Source organism: Desmodus rotundus, chromosome 2, assembly GCF_022682495.2.
Source record: "Desmodus rotundus isolate HL8 chromosome 2, HLdesRot8A.1, whole genome shotgun sequence".
Classification (NCBI taxonomy): Eukaryota; Metazoa; Chordata; class Mammalia; order Chiroptera; family Phyllostomidae; genus Desmodus; species Desmodus rotundus.
Window position 1 is genome coordinate 187,270,520 of NC_071388.1, and position 17,401 is coordinate 187,287,920.

The 17,401-nt window shown below is 39.8% G+C and overlaps 1 protein-coding gene across 3 annotated transcripts in view; it reads left to right on the forward strand.

Moving 5' to 3' along the window:
* Positions 1-17,401, forward strand: part of PTH2R (parathyroid hormone 2 receptor) — a 62,218-nt gene that overhangs the window by 3,676 nt on the left and 41,141 nt on the right. For all 3 annotated transcript variants that reach the window (XR_006655969.3, XM_024564265.3, XM_071220697.1), the window contains exon 2: positions 10,465-10,567. Coding sequence is in view for 1 of the 3 variants with exons in the window: in XM_024564265.3 (XP_024420033.1) it covers positions 10,465-10,567 (103 nt within the window). In the remaining 2 variants the exon portion in view is untranslated. The remainder of the gene's footprint in view (positions 1-10,464; positions 10,568-17,401) is intronic.

Consider the following 17,401-nt stretch of genomic DNA (forward strand, 5'->3'; position numbering starts at 1 on the left):
AATGTTCTCAAGTCCCGTGGCTGAAGAGTCATGATTCGCACTCTGGCTTTCAGTCTGGAGCCCACCCCTCAGACTGGGGCCTCATGGTGGAGGTCAGCTGGGCGCTGCTTAGCTGCGTTATGTATGCACACACCTTCCTCTCAGCAGTAGCCACCCCTGGGTAGAGATCCGGAGGAATTTCTTGGTGACACAAGCCCATGATGATTATTGCAGTAATTCTCTGGTGTTAGAGAGTTGAGGACAATAAAAAGCAATTGATTCAATGTGTGCAAAGCAGCATGAATAAGATCTTTAAAACAGGACATAGGAGGGCACAGACAAATGAGACAGGTGACACAATACCATCTACGTAATTAAAGTACATGCACACAGACGTGTTCAGATAAAAGGTATACGTGTATAGGTATTTCGTATAAATGGTTGGATATGGGAAGGTAGAGAATTAGGAGTGGAGTATAGAGGTAAAGGGTCAGGTAACAAATAAAGCAAGTGAGCCTGCACTCTCTGTCTCGATCTCTTGTATTATTTGGAAATTATGTTGGTAATAGGTGGAATTACCAACAAGCCTTACTGGTAGATTTAAAAAGAGGACACAACTGGGACGTGGGCAGTTTCTCCAAGATGGTGGGCTAGGGGACTACCCTCGGCACAGTAAAATGAAACTCACTGCTGACTGCTCCATGCTGTGCTTATTGCCGTGAGCCCTGTTGTAGTCAAAGGTCTGATGGTTGGCTTGTTCTTCCCTGTTGGCAGCCAGGACTGTTTCCATTTGTCTTCTGGTTATGGGGAGACCTGGTACCCCTGAGGGGGTGGACTTCTTGGTGACTGCTCTAATTGTGGGTGGTCCTTTCAGCCCCAGGGACCCAGGAGCAGCAAGACGGATGGGAGCCACAGGTGGCTTTTCCTTGGCAGTGTACAGAGAGTAGGTCTCACTTCCTCAGAACTTTCTCAGTTCATTGTGAGGAAAGTTGGAGCACTTTCAACTAACATTCACACAGTCCATATTATTTCCTGTCCTGAGCTTCAGTTGGTTTTGCCATTTTCTGGAAATCATCTCCTTTCTTTCCCCTCTGTTTTGTCTTTCCTCTAAGTTGCTCTTTAAATTTTTTAATGGCAATGTGACTTTCCTTTCACCCCTTTGTGTCTCCATTTCCTCCATTCTAAAACGGGGAAAGTAATCTCATTCACCTCAGAGAATGTGTGAGAGTATTGAATTTAAAAGCATAAAAACAAACTGTAATTGAAAAAAATAGAGGTATACAAGCAGATAAAAGCCTTAAGGTGTCTGCTAATGAAAACATCAGCTCTTTTCTCTTGTTCCAAGAGCCAATTAATAAGGACTTTTTGATGGAATAGTTATTATTAATGCAGTAAGATGATGTCTGAACACGATTGGGAGCCACTGTAGGCTTTTAAATGGTGTGTGTGTGTGTGTGTGTGTGTGAACTTTGCAAGGCTGTTCTGTCTGCCTGCAACTCTTCCTTCTACTTGTCGTTTCCCCTGCAGAGCCTGTTTGACATTTGACATTTTACTCATGGTACTAATAGAGGTTTTAACTTTACATTTATTAGTATGAGTACTTGATTAAAGCCTATCTCCCCCACTGAAGAAGTTATCTGAAGACAGAGCAATTGATCCGAAGGCAGTGCAGCCATCCTGACGGTCGCTAGTGTGTCCTTGCACAAATGGAGATGCGACAAGGCAGATGGAATCCAGAGACAGAAGGTGTATTCAACTGAAGGAGGGTTGGTCAGGGCCGGTCTGAAGAGTAATATTTCTAGGTGAGCTGAGGGTGAGGAGCCTGTGATACATTTAGTAGGAGGTTGGATATTGGATTATGGAGCTCGAGAAAAGCCTTGGATTTAGCATCATTACTTTGCAGGGACTACCTGAAGCCACATGTGTGAATAATATTCTCACAGAGAGAAAAGTGGAATTAGAAGGGCCAGTCAACTTGATGGGAAAGAGCATGTAGATGGTTTTCTGTAATATTGCCTCTGAACTATAAATCCACCGGGCAAAGAGGCTAGTAAACAATTGGAACTCCCTGTGACAATGAGCGTGGTGCCTTTGGGTGGTAGGCTCTCCATCAATGTTTGAATAGGCTAATTTTTATTTCTTTCATTCCAAGAAAATTCATCCTCTTTGATCCCACTTGGAACTCATCTCTAATCATTTACTTAAGTTTTAATTTTAAAAAGGTCGTTCTGTTGTAAAGGGCAGAGATGGCAGCCAGGGGTTCAGATGACACAGTGGAAGCTGCGTCTGGTCTTGAAGACAGAGAGACAAGTGCAGCTGGCAGAGCAGGCCTCTGAGAGAGTCCCTTTCCGGGGGGGTTCTTATCTGATAACTGGCAGGCAGGCAGGCTAAGGGTTGAGCTTGGCAATCATCCCCTTGGCTGATTCTCAAATAAAGTAAACCATAGCTTTCCAGAGGGGGAAGCTACTATGCAAAATGGTTAAGGTTATGGACTTTATCAGAAACAGAGTTTGGAATCTGTCACTTACTCTTTTAGCCATTATGTAACATCTCAAAAACTCAGTTTCTTCACGTACAGAACAGTGATGAACTAATGCCGCATTCACTGTGTTGGTGTGTGGATTACCCGCACACCTCAGGAGAAGCATGTGACACAGTGCCTGTCACAGAGTTTGCTTACTGTGAGTGTTGGCCATCATTGTTGTCATCACTGTCCTCCTCCTTGTTGTCATCGTCGCCATTGTCGTTATCACAATTTCTATTACATTTTCTGATTACAGCTGGTAGAGGTGATCTCTGTTATTTTTATTGATTGATTCATACCTACTAAGCTTATTCTTGAACAGTAACACTTTTCTCCAGTGTCTGTCTCTGCTTTTTCTTTCATTTTTTTCTTATTGTATTGGATTAGCCAGAACTCCCAGCACACCGTTGAATGATAGTTATCAGTGCAGACATCTTATCTTGTTTGTTACCTCCATAGGACGGCTGAAGATTAATTGTTAAATACAATATTTGCTCTAGGCTTTTAATAGATGTAACATCATTGTTAATTGTGTTAGGTTGTTACACGTAGGCTAGAATAGGAGTTTTGAATGACAGTGTGCATATTTATTTTAAAGTCGTAAGTATATTATTTCTTTAAAAAATTTCATATTAGTTGCATTGAGCTTCTGCCACAGATACTGGGCTAGTTGAAAAAACAGATTCCTAGTAATTTTTCTACAGCATTGTACCCAGTAGATGCTTATTAAATATTGATGTTTATGTGATTACAGGTAGAAGGGCTATAATATATTGCTGCTTGAATTAGCAAATAAACCAAATACTTCTGTTAATAATAAGATACAGGTTGATAAAAAATTAAAATATGTCACGAACAAAAATGTTGTTTAATACTCTTTGGCCAGAATATTTTTGTGACAAGACTGGGACCATCTTGTACGGTAATGAAAATGCCTGAGGGCAGACTTCCGCCTCTCCTTATTGAAACCCTTTACATCGAAATGCAAACTGGCTGAAATTTCCTAAATGAGAATAATTTATACTACCTGTCATTTTCCTACTTATATAATCAGGCCAACTCTGTTTTCTACGAGAAAAAGTTTTTCAGTTATTTTTAAAAACATTTTTTGAGATTAAGATTGTGGTTGACAATGCATTTAATCCAAGACTATGGTCATGGGCTATGTCTAAGCTTGCACAGCCTTTGCCTGCCCCACAGGAGACTCAGCCTTCAGAAGGGCACTCGTGCCTGGAATGAGTACCTAGATGGAACTTCTCTCATCGTACCTTCTGGCATCTCAGTTTCTGGATGACTAAAGTCTGTAAGACACATCATCCAGAAGCTTCGGATAGTCCCAAAGACAAACTTCTGAGATCAGGTGAGACCGGCTGCATTCAGTGTGGTGTGGCCCTGGACACACGGAAGCAAAACGTAAGCACAATGTTCGTGTTGATTAATTGAACTTAGTGATATAGTAGAGACATCTGAGAATTAGATGAAACTTTGAGTAGATGAATGGGGCTTTCCTGTAGTCTCGAAAATGCCCTTTACAATCCATCTGAAAGGTACAGCAGACTCTACTTCCATGAGGTTGGTAACATAGTAGCAACTGCATTTTGTTTCTGAGTCTATTGTGTTTTTTGTACCACTCATGGTAAACGTGTACTAAGTGCCCGAGAGCCATATCGTACCTCCTGGCCTCCTCAGGGCCGGAGGCATAGTGCCTGTAGATAGTGTCTTCCCCATGGATGGCCTCAACAAATACTTGTAGAGTAAATACGCATAGCAGTCCTTGCTGCTAAACCAGCACAAACACTGTAGACTGAGTAGAAGTTGTCATTTCTGTGAATATAAGGAGGTGTCCTTCCATTAAAATTCTTCCTCCCGAGGTATCTTCATTTTCAATGTAGTAAAATGCATTGGACTGCTAAGTATTATGTTCATTGCGCAGGCTCTATCTTCCAAGAAGCTTTCACTGTGGAGGAGACAGGTTGCCAGTAAGCAGAGACGCGTTCCTTGCCTCTGTTCTTGACTTTCATCTCCCCTCCTGCAGTATCGATTCATTTTCCTTCTTTCTAATATGTCTAATCTGCCTCTTGCTACGGTCTGTGTATGGTGTTGATGGTAGATCTTCATTTGGGAATGGGAAAGGCCTGCCTGATCTCTGCCCAAGGTTTCTCATGTTCAGCATTTTCTCTTTTTTTGCTTCAGTAATTTATTTTGGTCAAATATTATATATTTAGAAAGTGTTGAAATTATAGACTTGGTGATAATAGCAGTGGTAGTAGTTAAGGCTTATACAGTTTTCACTCTATAAAGGACCTTAATTAGGCACTCTATATGCATTATTTTATTTAGTCCTCACAACCTCCTTATGAAGAAAGTTGAGCATTTTTATGCCTCTCCAACATCCATTCTATTCCGCACCAACTGTGTGGCAAAGACAAGTAATTGGTAGAGTAGGGATACACAGAATAAAAAAAAAGCAACCCCCCTAAATCCCTGCTCTTATGAATTTTACATTCTCTTATTCTCCTGAAGTCAGCTTTACCTGCAGATTTGCACCCATGTGCCGAGAAGTTTTACCTTGTCACTTCTCAGTGGAGGCAGAAGTTTAGGTGCCCCAGCCAGCTGCTGTTGACAGCCAAGGTGAGGAGCTCCTTGTCACCGAGGGCTGACGGTGTGAGTTCCGCTCTCATGTATTCTCACCACACCACTGTGGGGTGGACTCGGGCTGCTAGACTGACTCCCACTAGGTCTTCTCTGACATCACCCCAGCGGGACACCCTGTTACTGCCAGGTTGAGGTGGAAGTCCAGGGTCCCCACTGGCACCTGAGGTAGGAGGGCAGTGAGTGGCCTTGTTACAGACCCATGTGGGTGGAAGTCCCGGCTCTCTACTTAGCTCTGAAACTACCATGGGGAGGGTGCAGGGGCACCTCCTTACAGCACCTCCTTAAACCTCCACCCACTTGGCCTTTGCTGATGCAGATGGAGGTTGGACTTTGTTTTTTTTCTGTGGTGTTTGGGTCAAGCTGTTATTGTTTAAAAGTTCTCTGTCCTGCCAGACTGCCTCTTTCCTTTCTTTGCCATAGGGAGCAGGGTAGGGTTTTTTTTTTTTTGACACTTTTTTTTGGGGGTAGTGCTTGTTGGTATTTTGGATTTGCCAGTTTCTAATCCAAGCTAGGAATATATGAGACCAAAATAAAACCCAGAGAATTTCCTCCTGTATTATTCTTCAGGATCTGAGTTCCCTCCCTGGTCTGCTTTCTGCTTTCCACTTTTGGAATCATCTTATGTTCATTTTATAGATAATGTCCAGAGTTTTTAGTTGTACTTAGTGGGAGGATTAGAGGAAATATGTCTACTCCGTCACACCAGAAGTAGAAGTTCTAGAATGCTTCTTTTAAAATGCATATAATTTATCAATTCATGTTGACTTTAAAATGAAATAAATGTGAGTGTTATAATGATGAGGACTCTTACTCCAACATTAACAATTAGTATCTATAGTGGCAACATTAGGTACATTCAATAAGATACACCTCAGCAAATTAGGGCTTCTTTTAGTGATTGAGTATGACAAATTGAAATTCAACATTTTGTTTCAAATTGTAAATGATCGCTTACCCATGAAGAATTACTGACATCTATTTTCCTAAAAGTACCATTTTGTTTTGGATGCAAATATTGCTTTTGGAATAACAATAATATATGAAGCATTGAAGTAGACATCGGTTATGAAACTTTGAAGTAGACATTGAGTATGAAAAGTGCTCTTCTGTTTAATTTTTTTTCTTTTCTGGTATCTGATTTTATTTTATTTTGTTTTATTTTATTTTTAATTTTTTTATTGTTATTCAATTACAGTTGTCTGCATTTTCTCCCCATCCCTCCACCCCACCACAGCTGAACCCACCTCCCTCACCAGCCTCCACCCCCCCCCTTGATTTAGTCCATGTGTCCTTTATAGTAGTTCCTGTAAACCCTTCTCCCCACTGTCCCCTCCCCATACCCCTCTGGCTATTATTAGATTGTTCTTAACTTCAATGTCTCTGGTTATATTTTGTTTGCTTTTTTTTCTATTTATTATGTTCCAGTTAAAGGTGAGATCATATGGTATTTATCCCTGACCACCTGGCTTATTTCACTTAGCATAATGCTCTCCAGTTCCATCCATGCTGTTGCAAAGGGTATAAGCTCCTTCTTTCTCTCTGCTGTGTAGAATTCCATTGTGTAAATATACCATAGTTTTTTGACCCACTCATTTGCTGAAGGGCACTTAGGTTGCTTCCAGTACTTGGCTATTGTAAATTGTGCTGCTATGGACATTGGGGTGCATAGGTTCTTTTAGATTGGTGTTTCAGAGTTCTTAGAGTATAATCCCAGCAGCAGAATTGCTGGGTCAAAGGCAGTTCCATTTTTAGTTTTCCGAGGGAATTCCATACTGTTTTCCACAATGGTCTCACCAGTCTGCATTCCTACCAATAATGTACTAGGGTTCCCTTTTCTCCGCATCCTCTCCAACATTTGTTTGTTGATTTGTTTATGTTGGCCACTCTGACCGCTGTGAGATGGTACCTCATTGTGGTTTTAATTTGCATGTCTCTGATGGCTAGTGATGCTGAGCATCTTTTCATATGTCTCTGGGCCCTCTGTTTGTCTTCCTTGGAGAAGAGTCTGTTCAAGTCCTTTGCCCATTTTGGGGTTGTTTGTCTTCCTGGAGTGGAGTCGTGTGAGTTCTTTATATATTTTGGAGATCAGGCCCTCGTCTGAGGTATCGTTGGCAAATATGTTTTCCCATACTGTTGGTTCTCTTTTTTATTTTAATGCTGTTTTCTTAAGCCGTGCAGAAGCTTTTAATTTTGATTAAGTCCCATTTGTTTATTCTTTCCTTTATGTCCCTTGCTTTAGGGGATGTGTCTGTGAGGATGTTGCTGCGTGGAGTGTCTGAGATTTTCCTGCCAATGTTTTCCTGTAGGACTTTTATGGTGTTACGACTTATATTTAAGTCTTTTATCCACCTTGAATTTATTTTTGTGTATAGCATAAGTTGGTGATTGAGTTTCATTTTTTTGCATGTAGCTGTCCAGATCTCCCAACACCATTTGTTGAAGAGGCTATTTTTGCTCCATTTGAAAAGTGCTCTTCTGTTTTAAAGGAACTGTAATTTTAATGTCTACAGTGAAGAACGCTTGTATCTGTAACAAAGGAGGGGGAAAAAGCAATATACAAGATGTAATAATCATTTTCTTACTTTCACTTGAAATGACTAAAGGTCAGTTTAGATCAAGAATTAGTGCATCTTAATCAAATTTGCTCCTGGATTAAACTGGCTACATTTTCTAGAGTAAAGTATGTTTAGAAGCTGTGGTTTACAAAATACTTAGTTTCTGAAAGGATTATCACAGTAAAAGAGCCACATATGCGCAAAAGAAAACAAAAATGTATTTGTTCAAGTAAAAGTGATACAAGGAGTGATTTGAAATATTCATGTTTGATATTGAAGTCAAATTTTTCTGAATCAAATTTATAGTTCTGAAATTTGGTCACAGCTTACTCAGTATTTTCTAAGATTTAAGTCAAAGAGATTAACTATTGAGCTGAATAAAAAAGACAGAAAAAAGAAACAGCTTGAATATTTCCTGACTTTCTGGAGAATGAATGGGGAAAAAAGTCAATTTTCCTTCCATGCCTACTCAGATGACTCATGTGTTTTTATTTTATTCTCCCTTTGTGATATGTGAGGTTTTATGGCTCGCTTTTAGTGTGGCTGCTTATAACTCAGAGTCTGCATTGTGTTAGCTTTACATGTAGTTGTAAATTCTGTTGGGTATGCCGACACACCCCCAACTTAGTGTTTGATTATTCTCTTTTTTCATGAAAGAAATTATTAAAATATATGTGAGCATTGAGCTATGCATGTTATTTAACAATCTCCCAAACTACATACCTGATTATTTATTGAGCTACTCTTTATATTATAAATATTATCAGTACTAGAAAATAATAAACTCATAATTTTCAGGAATAACACATTTTCTGGTTACTAAAACTAGTTCTTATCACAGATACTTTTTATGTATCCTTCATTTCAGTTTAACCTGTCAGTCTGCCACTCAGTGTAATTTAAAATAATTGTGTCATAATTATTAATAATCTGTAATTGTTCTTTTTTATGTCTAATGATATAAATATCTTTCAATTTCTAGGTTCAGTCCATAATGTCGTATTATAAATATAATATTAGACATATATAAAAAGGCTTATTTTCCACTTTCTTTAAATAATGGTTCTCAAGAATAAGTGTATTTACAGCTGAAATGAAAGATTTGGATTGACAAAGGATTATAGGGAGTTTGTCACTTAGATAAACTGATAGGTTTCATCATCTCATATGATTAAGAATCTCTAAGTCTCTAACAGAAAACAGAACTGCAACACTCTGGACCCTGTCATCCTTAATAAACCTACAGAACACAGAATACCCGGTATTCTTTTTCTAGAAAATAGATGATCGCTTGCAGAAAATTGTGGTTCTTTCAAAATATATTTACAAAGTTTTTGATACCTCCCTTTAAGAGGTAGAGATTAATTTCTCTGTCCTTGAGTGAGAGTTGGTGACTCAGTTTTAACAAATAGAACATCTTGGGACTGATCATGAGTGACATCTGAGACTAGATCATAAAAGGCTTGTGGCTTCCTTGCTCTCTTTCTGGAATCACTCGCTCCGTGGGAAGGCAGTTGACTGCTGTAAGAGCTCTCAAGCACTCGTACAGGGAGAACCTCGTGATGAGGAACTGAGTCCCACCACCAATAACCACATACGTGAGTGGGCCATCTCGGCACTGGGTCCTGTAGTCCCGGTGAAGTCTTCAGGTGACCATCGCTATGGCTAAAGTCTTGACTGCAATCTCCTGAGAAGAGACTCTGAGCCAGAACCACCCAGCTAAGCTTCTCCAAGCTGTGAGACAATTAATGTTTGATGTTTTAAGACACAATGTGGGTTAATTTGGGTTAATTTGCTCCACTGCCATAGGTGACAAATACAGATTTTTCCTGCCTTCAAGTTCTGTTCCTCTGGAATCACTCTTGGTACAAAATAAATTGTATCAGGTTGGATAGAAGCATGACTTTGTTATCGAATGTTTTGGACACTAAGTGGTTTAAAGAGATCTGTATGGTGCCAGGTTGACAGAGGTGGATTTTGGTGGCTTTGTAATGTGTAAACTTGCTGTGTTAGACTATACTCTCTGGGATCCCTTTCCCTTTGTTTCTGGTTAGGGTAAGCCACGAGAAGCAATTTTGCCTGAGTGTTAGAGGGCAGCGATGAAGCAGCCACAGTTGTGTGTTTTTACACTCAGAAGGTCAAGGCTGGCACTTTTGTATCACACAGGTCATTCCTTATCTGTGGGCTCATCTCATTAGAGAGGGGCCGTAGGCAGACCTGCAATTGCTCTCCCTTCCCTGGGTCCTCCTTTAATGTCTCTGATTCCTGGGCCAACTGTGTATTTAGGTCTATGATGAACCTACAGAGGTTGAGTGATTTGCCCAAGGTTTCACAGTAATTCTTCAGTAGAACTAAATTTAGCCTTCTCGTCCATTCACTTTCTGTGTGCTATACCTGACATATTGCAAGTGAATTAATAAAATATCGGGCCTCCATAACATTCTAGGACATTTCCAATCTGTTTATTATTTTTCTAATTATATTATGTCTAATATAATTACTTAATAATATTAAAATTTCTAGCATGGGAAAATTTTTCTTTAGGAAAATAGGTAAAGGTAAGATTATTCTAATATCTTATACATTGATGGATTTTGAATTTTGATTCAAGTAAAGGACTATTTCAGATAGCTTGATATCAAAACTTTAGTTTTCAATTATATTAGAAGGGAAAACCACTCAAGTGTGTATCATGGCTTTAAAGACTATTACGAGTGTTTTTCACTGTTTGTGTTTTGCTCATTTCCGCAGCTGGATTCCGACGGCACCGTTACTATGGAAGAGCAGATTGTCCTCGTGCTGAAAGCCAAAGTACAGTGTGAGCGCAACATCACAGCTCAGCTCCAGGAAGGAGGTAACGCTGCTAAGTAAATCGCGTCCTCCTTGAGGCCCTGCCCCGGTCTGCGCCAAGATTGCAGATTTCCCTCCTTATTTACTGTTAGGAGACCCCCGTTAGTCATTTCATTTCCATGTGGAGGGGTGTGTGGAATAAGGCTCTTTTCACCTCTTTAACCCACTAGCTTTTCCCTTCCTATGGGAGGAGTAACTTGCTTGATTTGTGAGTTTGGGAATAGCAACAGTGCACACCAGCCTGTGCCTCTGGCCTCTCTTTAGGACCTGTCTGCCTGCAGAGAGCATGCATGCTGGTTTATCCACGATCGTGCAGGAAGTTTGGAGGGGTAGGCTCTGTCCCTGTGGGCATGGCCGGCAGTTTTTGGTAGGATGTAAAATCCAGAGGAGCAAATAAGCGAGCCCTTTTATACGTACCTAAGTCATGTTCTCCAAAAACCCTTTTCCTTCAAGTGATTATTTGATCTTCATCTTTCTGACTCCTTATGTAGTTTCTCAAATAGTTGCAAACTCAACTGGGAAGGGAACTACTATTTACTGAGCTCCCTAAATTCCCAACAATCCGAATGCAACAGATAATGTCCTTAAAGCTATGTCCCATAATAAAATATGTAGTTTGATATCTGCTTGGTTCTAATCTCCAAATATTATAAAAGTTCTGTGATTGAGTTCTCAGTTGGTTTAGTAGATGTTCCATGTGGTCTTCAAAGGAATGTGATTCTCCGAGTCCATTGTCTTACAGTGTCCACTAGGTTAAGGTCATTGGCTGCATTGTTCATGTATTCTGTATCCATAATGATTTTCATCTGCTTGGCCTATTCTTGCCTGAGGTTGATATCTTAAAATCTCCACTATGATGGTGAATTTTTCGCTTCATATATTTTGAAAATATTAGGTATATACAAGTTTAGAAATGTTATATTTCCTGGTAAATTAAACCTTTAATTGATATGAAACAACCCTCTTTATCTTTAGTGGACTATTGCTTTAAATATTAAATAATATAAAATTATTATATGAAAATGTAACAATATTTAATAAAGAACATTTGTTTCTTTTTCTCTTGGTAGATATTTGCCTTGCATATCTTTTTCATCCTTTAAAAATGGCATTAATTATAAAATGCACATAACATTAAATTTACCATTCTTAAACATTTTCAGTATACATTTCAATAGTGATACATTTATTCACATTGTGGTGCAACCAATCATCTTGCAAAAATGGATACTTTATGTCCATTAAACAACTCCCTATCTTTTCCTATTATTTTTTAGACTTTTCTGCACACTTATGTCTTGGTAGTATCTTTTATAAACAAGACACATGTGGATTTCTTGTTACCTAGTCTGATGATCTTTGTCTATTAACTGAAGCATTTAGTCCAATTACATTAATTGTGTTTATTAATATACAGTACCTGAATTTAATTCTATTATTTAATTCATCTTATTTGGGCTTTTCATGTCACTACCTTTTCCTTCCTTCCACTACTCACCCCACCTTCTTTTGGGTTCTTTTGAATTGAGACTAGTTTCTTGGTTCATCCTTCCTCCCTGTTAGTTTGTGAGATACATATTATGTTTAATTCTTTCAGTGATTAACCTAGAAAAGCCTCCAATGCAGTGCTGCCGACACTATGGAATAATTTCTGGCCTCAGATTTATTCTGGTAATTTATAGCCAGCTAAGTCATGTTTAAGAAAGAAGGTCTTTATATTATTTTAGCCTTTGTTGATATCTTTTACTGGGAAGCAGCTGTCAGAATGGACAGACTAACAGTATCAAAGACAGGGATCAGCCATGCTACCTGTAAAGACCATGGAAGAAGCACCACACTGTGAGGAATTTATAAGGATTATTATATACAGGGGGCTGAGTGCACTATTTTCTATGAAGTCTCAGGAAATTTTGAGCTGGAAGACATCTTAGGGTTTACTTAGTCCAACGTTATCATCTTCAGCATCCTTTTCACATTTGTCATGTGTATTATGTGTCCCCGGTGTGTGGCTTCTGTAGTAAACACTAGAAAAAATGAATCAGATTCTGTCTTTGCCCCGTGGAGATTATGTCATAGGGAGATTGACACTTTGCAGTATGGTGTTATTAACAACAGAGGCATCACAACTATGGAAAAGGCGGCTTAATTCATTGCAGAGGGATCAGAGGAGGCTTCCTGTGGGAGTGAGAGGTGTAGAGGAGGAAGGGAAAGATGGTCCAGGCAGAGGGAACAGGGTGGGTGAAGGCGAGTGAACACGAATCAGCGACACACCACAGAGTCGCACAGGAAAGAGCTGAATGATCTGGACGTAAACTTGTATAAAATCTAAAGATGTGGAACATATAAAACAAGTTGATGGATAAATATTAAAGGAGAAAAGAGATTTTCTTTGAGATCTTTCTCCATACAAATAGGATTGAATTAAATCTGGTCAAATGTTGGTCTATCTGTGAACAAAAAATATCTAATTATATGTAAATTGACTCTAAATTTCTTCCCTTTGTATGTAAAAGTATAGAATGACATTTTGAATTTACTAGCTAACTTAAGAAATTTTTATTTTCAATTTTTTTTCCAAAATCAAGAGATGCACATTAAAATATTTAGGTGTGAGCTGTTATGCTATCTGAAATTTAGTTTAAAATACTACCACATAAAAAATGGGCAAAATACTGGAACAGACACTTCTCCAAGGAGGACATACAGAGGGCCCAGAGACATATGAAAAGATGCTCAGCATCACTAGCCGTCAGAGAGATGCAAATTAAAACCACAATGAGGTACCATCTCACACCAGTCAGAGTGGCCAACATAAACAAATCAACAAACAAATGTTGGAGAGGATGTGGAGAAAAGGGAACCCTAGTGCACTGTTGGTGGGAATGCAGACTGGTGAGGCCACTGTGGAAAACAGTATGGAATTTCCTCAGAAAACTAAAAGTGGAACTGCCCTTTGACCCAGCAATTCTGCTGCTGGGATTATACCCTAAGAACCCTGAAACACCAATCCAAAAGAACCTGTGCACCCCAATGTTCACAGCAGCACAATTTACAATAGCCAAGTACTGGAAGCAACCTAAGTGCCCATCAGCAAACGAGTGGATCCAAAAACTATGGTATATTTACACAATGGAATTCTACACAGCAGAGAGAAAGAAGGAGCTTATACCCTTTGCAACAGCATGGATGGAACTGGAGAGCATGATGTTAAGTGAAATAAGCCAGGCAGTGAGGGACAAACACCATATGATCTCACCTTTAACTGGAACATAATAAATAGAAAAAAAAGCAAACAAAATATAACCAGAGACATTGAAGTTAAGAACAATCTAGCAATAGCCAGAGGGGAAGGGGAAGGGAACAGTGGGGAACAGGGTTTTCAGGAGCTACTATAAAGGACATATGGACAAAACCAAGGGGGAGGGTGGAAGCAAGGGAGGGAGGAGGGTTTGGATGGGGGGGAAGGGTGAGGAGAAAATGCAGACAACTGTAATTGAACAACGATAAAATAATTAAAAAAAGAAATACCACCACAAAAAGTAAATATGAAATAATATGGCAAAATATTAACAAGTGTCAATTCTAGATGATGAATATAGCATATTCTCTGTTTTGTTTATAAAAATCTGTAATAAAAAATAAAAATTTTCTTCATGTCTATGAAAGAAAGAAAAAGGAAATGTAAATGCAAATACCTAGTTGTAAAACTATTCAAGTGTTCAAAAACACAAACCAAAATATTACTGACCCTGGCTGTACTCACAAACATGTGGTTACACCGTGTCAGAGGTAACTGTAGAACTGAAAAGAGACTAAATCAGAGTCTTGAAACTTTAGGTTGTCCTGTGAAAAAATCATAAATTAACAAACTTCACTGATACTAGTACTAGTTTGTCCTATCACACACAAAAGATAACAGGAAATGTGATTAATGGTGTTAATTTATAAAGGGAGATTGGAGAGTCATCAGGCAATTAATTAGTTTCCTAAATAATGAAAGTATTTACTCACATAAGATGTGAGATAATTATTGAAGAGTAGATGTTAATTAAGATCTCTGTATTACCAGTGAGGTCACGGCTTCCTCAAGCTTTTCAAGCTTTTGAGAATATTTATCATTGTCTTTGCCAGAGAGCCACCAGAGAGATGAACATGGTGTATAGCAAACTTATTTTGGGGAGTATTGGTTTTCTGAATTTTGGGGGTTATGATCTGTGTACGTATGTGTGTGGACTGGTATTCTGTAGGGAACTAGAAAACCGTCCTTTTCCGAATATGAAGAAAAATCAGAGATTTTTCTCCATAGCAGTTTAAAAACTACATAACTATGGAATAAACTGGCCATTGGATTTCAGTCTTATCTGAAGACCTTATTCCATCATGTGACTAACTCTGGCCAGAACGTCTCACATGCCATTGCTGCGTACATTTTAGAGGGAGGACTAGTTACGAGAACACAGGAATGTGTGTTTGGCTTCAGTTTATGTAGACTGCACAGTGGATATCTACCTGGTAAAGGGCTGGGTGGTGCAGATGAACAGGGATGCATGGCTTGTTAAAGACAAAGTGATGGACGGGAAGCCATCGGGAATGCTATCGAGGTAGGGAAGAGTGTCTCGTGCAAAGTGGATGGGAGAGATCGATTCATCCCGCTCTGTTTAGACAAGAAAGAAAACAACCAGACAAACAGCAGGTAAGGGTGGAGAGGCAGGCGAGCTGTGCCTCAGAAGCAGGAGCCAGTGTGAGGAGTTCCTGGCTGCTTGTGGAATGTGAAGCCCAGGCTTTTATTATGTAAACAATGAGGCTATTTCTGGGAATAGCCTCCTCTGTAAGAAGAGTGTGGGTGAGGGGAACATTTTCTTCTTTTCTTTCTTTCTTTTTTTAATTGCCTCAGCAAGCCACAAAGCAAGTCAAGTATTTGTTTCCGGGTGGTGAGGTGGACACTAAGAAGTGAATTTCAGATTTATGTGAATTCTGTTTTGCAGAGATCTGTGTTTGTGGGAGGTTCTGTTATGCTGACTATTCGAAACTGAACAAACAGCTTGACGTCATGAACATTAGTGAGAAGGAAAAATCCTCAGCCACAGTTAGTGTAATTGGTAACTAAAAAGTTGGGAGAGCTGTAATGGATAGTACCCGTACTAACACAATAATGACCGCCCCAAAGATGTCCCCTCCCTAATATCTGGCGTTATGCCTGTGTATGTCCTGTTACATGATAAAGGGGCATCACAGATGGAGTTGCGGTTATGGGACTTAAAAGAGGTAGACCATCTGGAATTACTTGGATGGGCCCGAGGTAATCACATGGGCCCTGAAAAGTGGTTGAGGAAGGCAGAAGAGTCACAGAAAAGGAAAGCGAAAGAGAGACTCGAAATGTGACAAGGATTCAACCTGCTTTGTTGACTTTGAAGCTGGAGGAAAGAGGTCTTGAGCTTAGAAATGCAAGTAGCTTCTAGAAATTGGAAACTGCCCTCAGCTGACAGCCAGCAAGGAAAAGGGGACCTCAGTCCTACGGCTGCAGGGAACTAAATTCTGGCAACAGTTGGAATGAGTAAGGAGACGAGTTCTCTGTCAGAGCCTCCAGAAGGGAATGCAGCCCTGGCCAGCCTTGATTTTGGCCTTGTGGGTCTAGCAGCAGAGATCCAGCCAAGCCTGCCGGACTTCTGACGGACAGAATAGTGAGGTCATAAATTGTGGTAGTTTGTGAAGGTCGTACTGGGAAGTGAAAACAGCACTCGTTAAGAGTGGTCTCTTTTTGGGAAGCCGGCGTATAACGTGGCTGATATCCTCTCTTCTTGGAAGGTCAATGCATGATTAATGGGGAGGAGTCCTGCAGAACCGAGTGTTGACACCCACTGAAAGCTTGTTCAGCCCCTGTCAAGGGAGGGGTGGCTAATGCGTGAGAGTAAACAGACAAAATCCGCCCCCCTCAGGCTGCTTCAACCCTGTGGTTTAAAAAAACAATAATAAAATAACACAATATTGAAGGTAAAAATTGTAGCAGGAAAGGTGATAAGGGGCATGTCAGGGTGTAATTTCACAAGGGGAAAGTCTGCTCAGAAGTTGAAGTTTGGGTAAAAACCTGTAGGAGGTCAGGGAATAAGCCTCCAGGCTGTCCGAGGGAATGGCGTGGAGTTCACAGGAGAGAAAAGAGGACTTTGGCAGGGGTTGAGGTCAAGGAGATATTCTAGGGGAGAGGGCAATCGTGTCGGGGCCTTCAGACATTGTAGACTCAGAGGGAGATGGGAAGCCTTTGGACGATTTTGGGCTATTGTGTGAAGCATAAATTAAAGGACATTTAACACAATGCCCTCTAGATCCATCTATGCTGTCGCAAATGGTAAGATGTCATTCTTCCTTACGGCCAAGTGGTATTCCATTGTAGATATGAACCACCTCTCTATCCTGTCGTCTATTGTTGGACACTGAGGTTGTTTCCATGCCTTGGATATTGTAAGTAATGCTGCAATGAATATAGGAATGGACGAATATATCTTTTTGAGATAAGTCAGACAGAGAAAGACAAATACCAAATGATTTCACTTATATATGGAATCTAAATAACAAAATAAACAAGCTAAACAGAAACAGACTTGGATACAGAGAACAAACTGATGGTTGCCAGATGGGAGGGGGTTTGGGGGAACTGGGTAAAAAAGATGAAGGGATTAAGTACATTTATTAAATTGGCAGTTACAAAACAGCCATGGGGATGTAAGTACAGTGCAGGGAATATAGTCAGTAATATTACCATCACTGTATATGGTGCCAGTAGGCACTAGACCTATGGGATGATCACTTCATAAATTATATAAATATCTAAACACCATTCTAT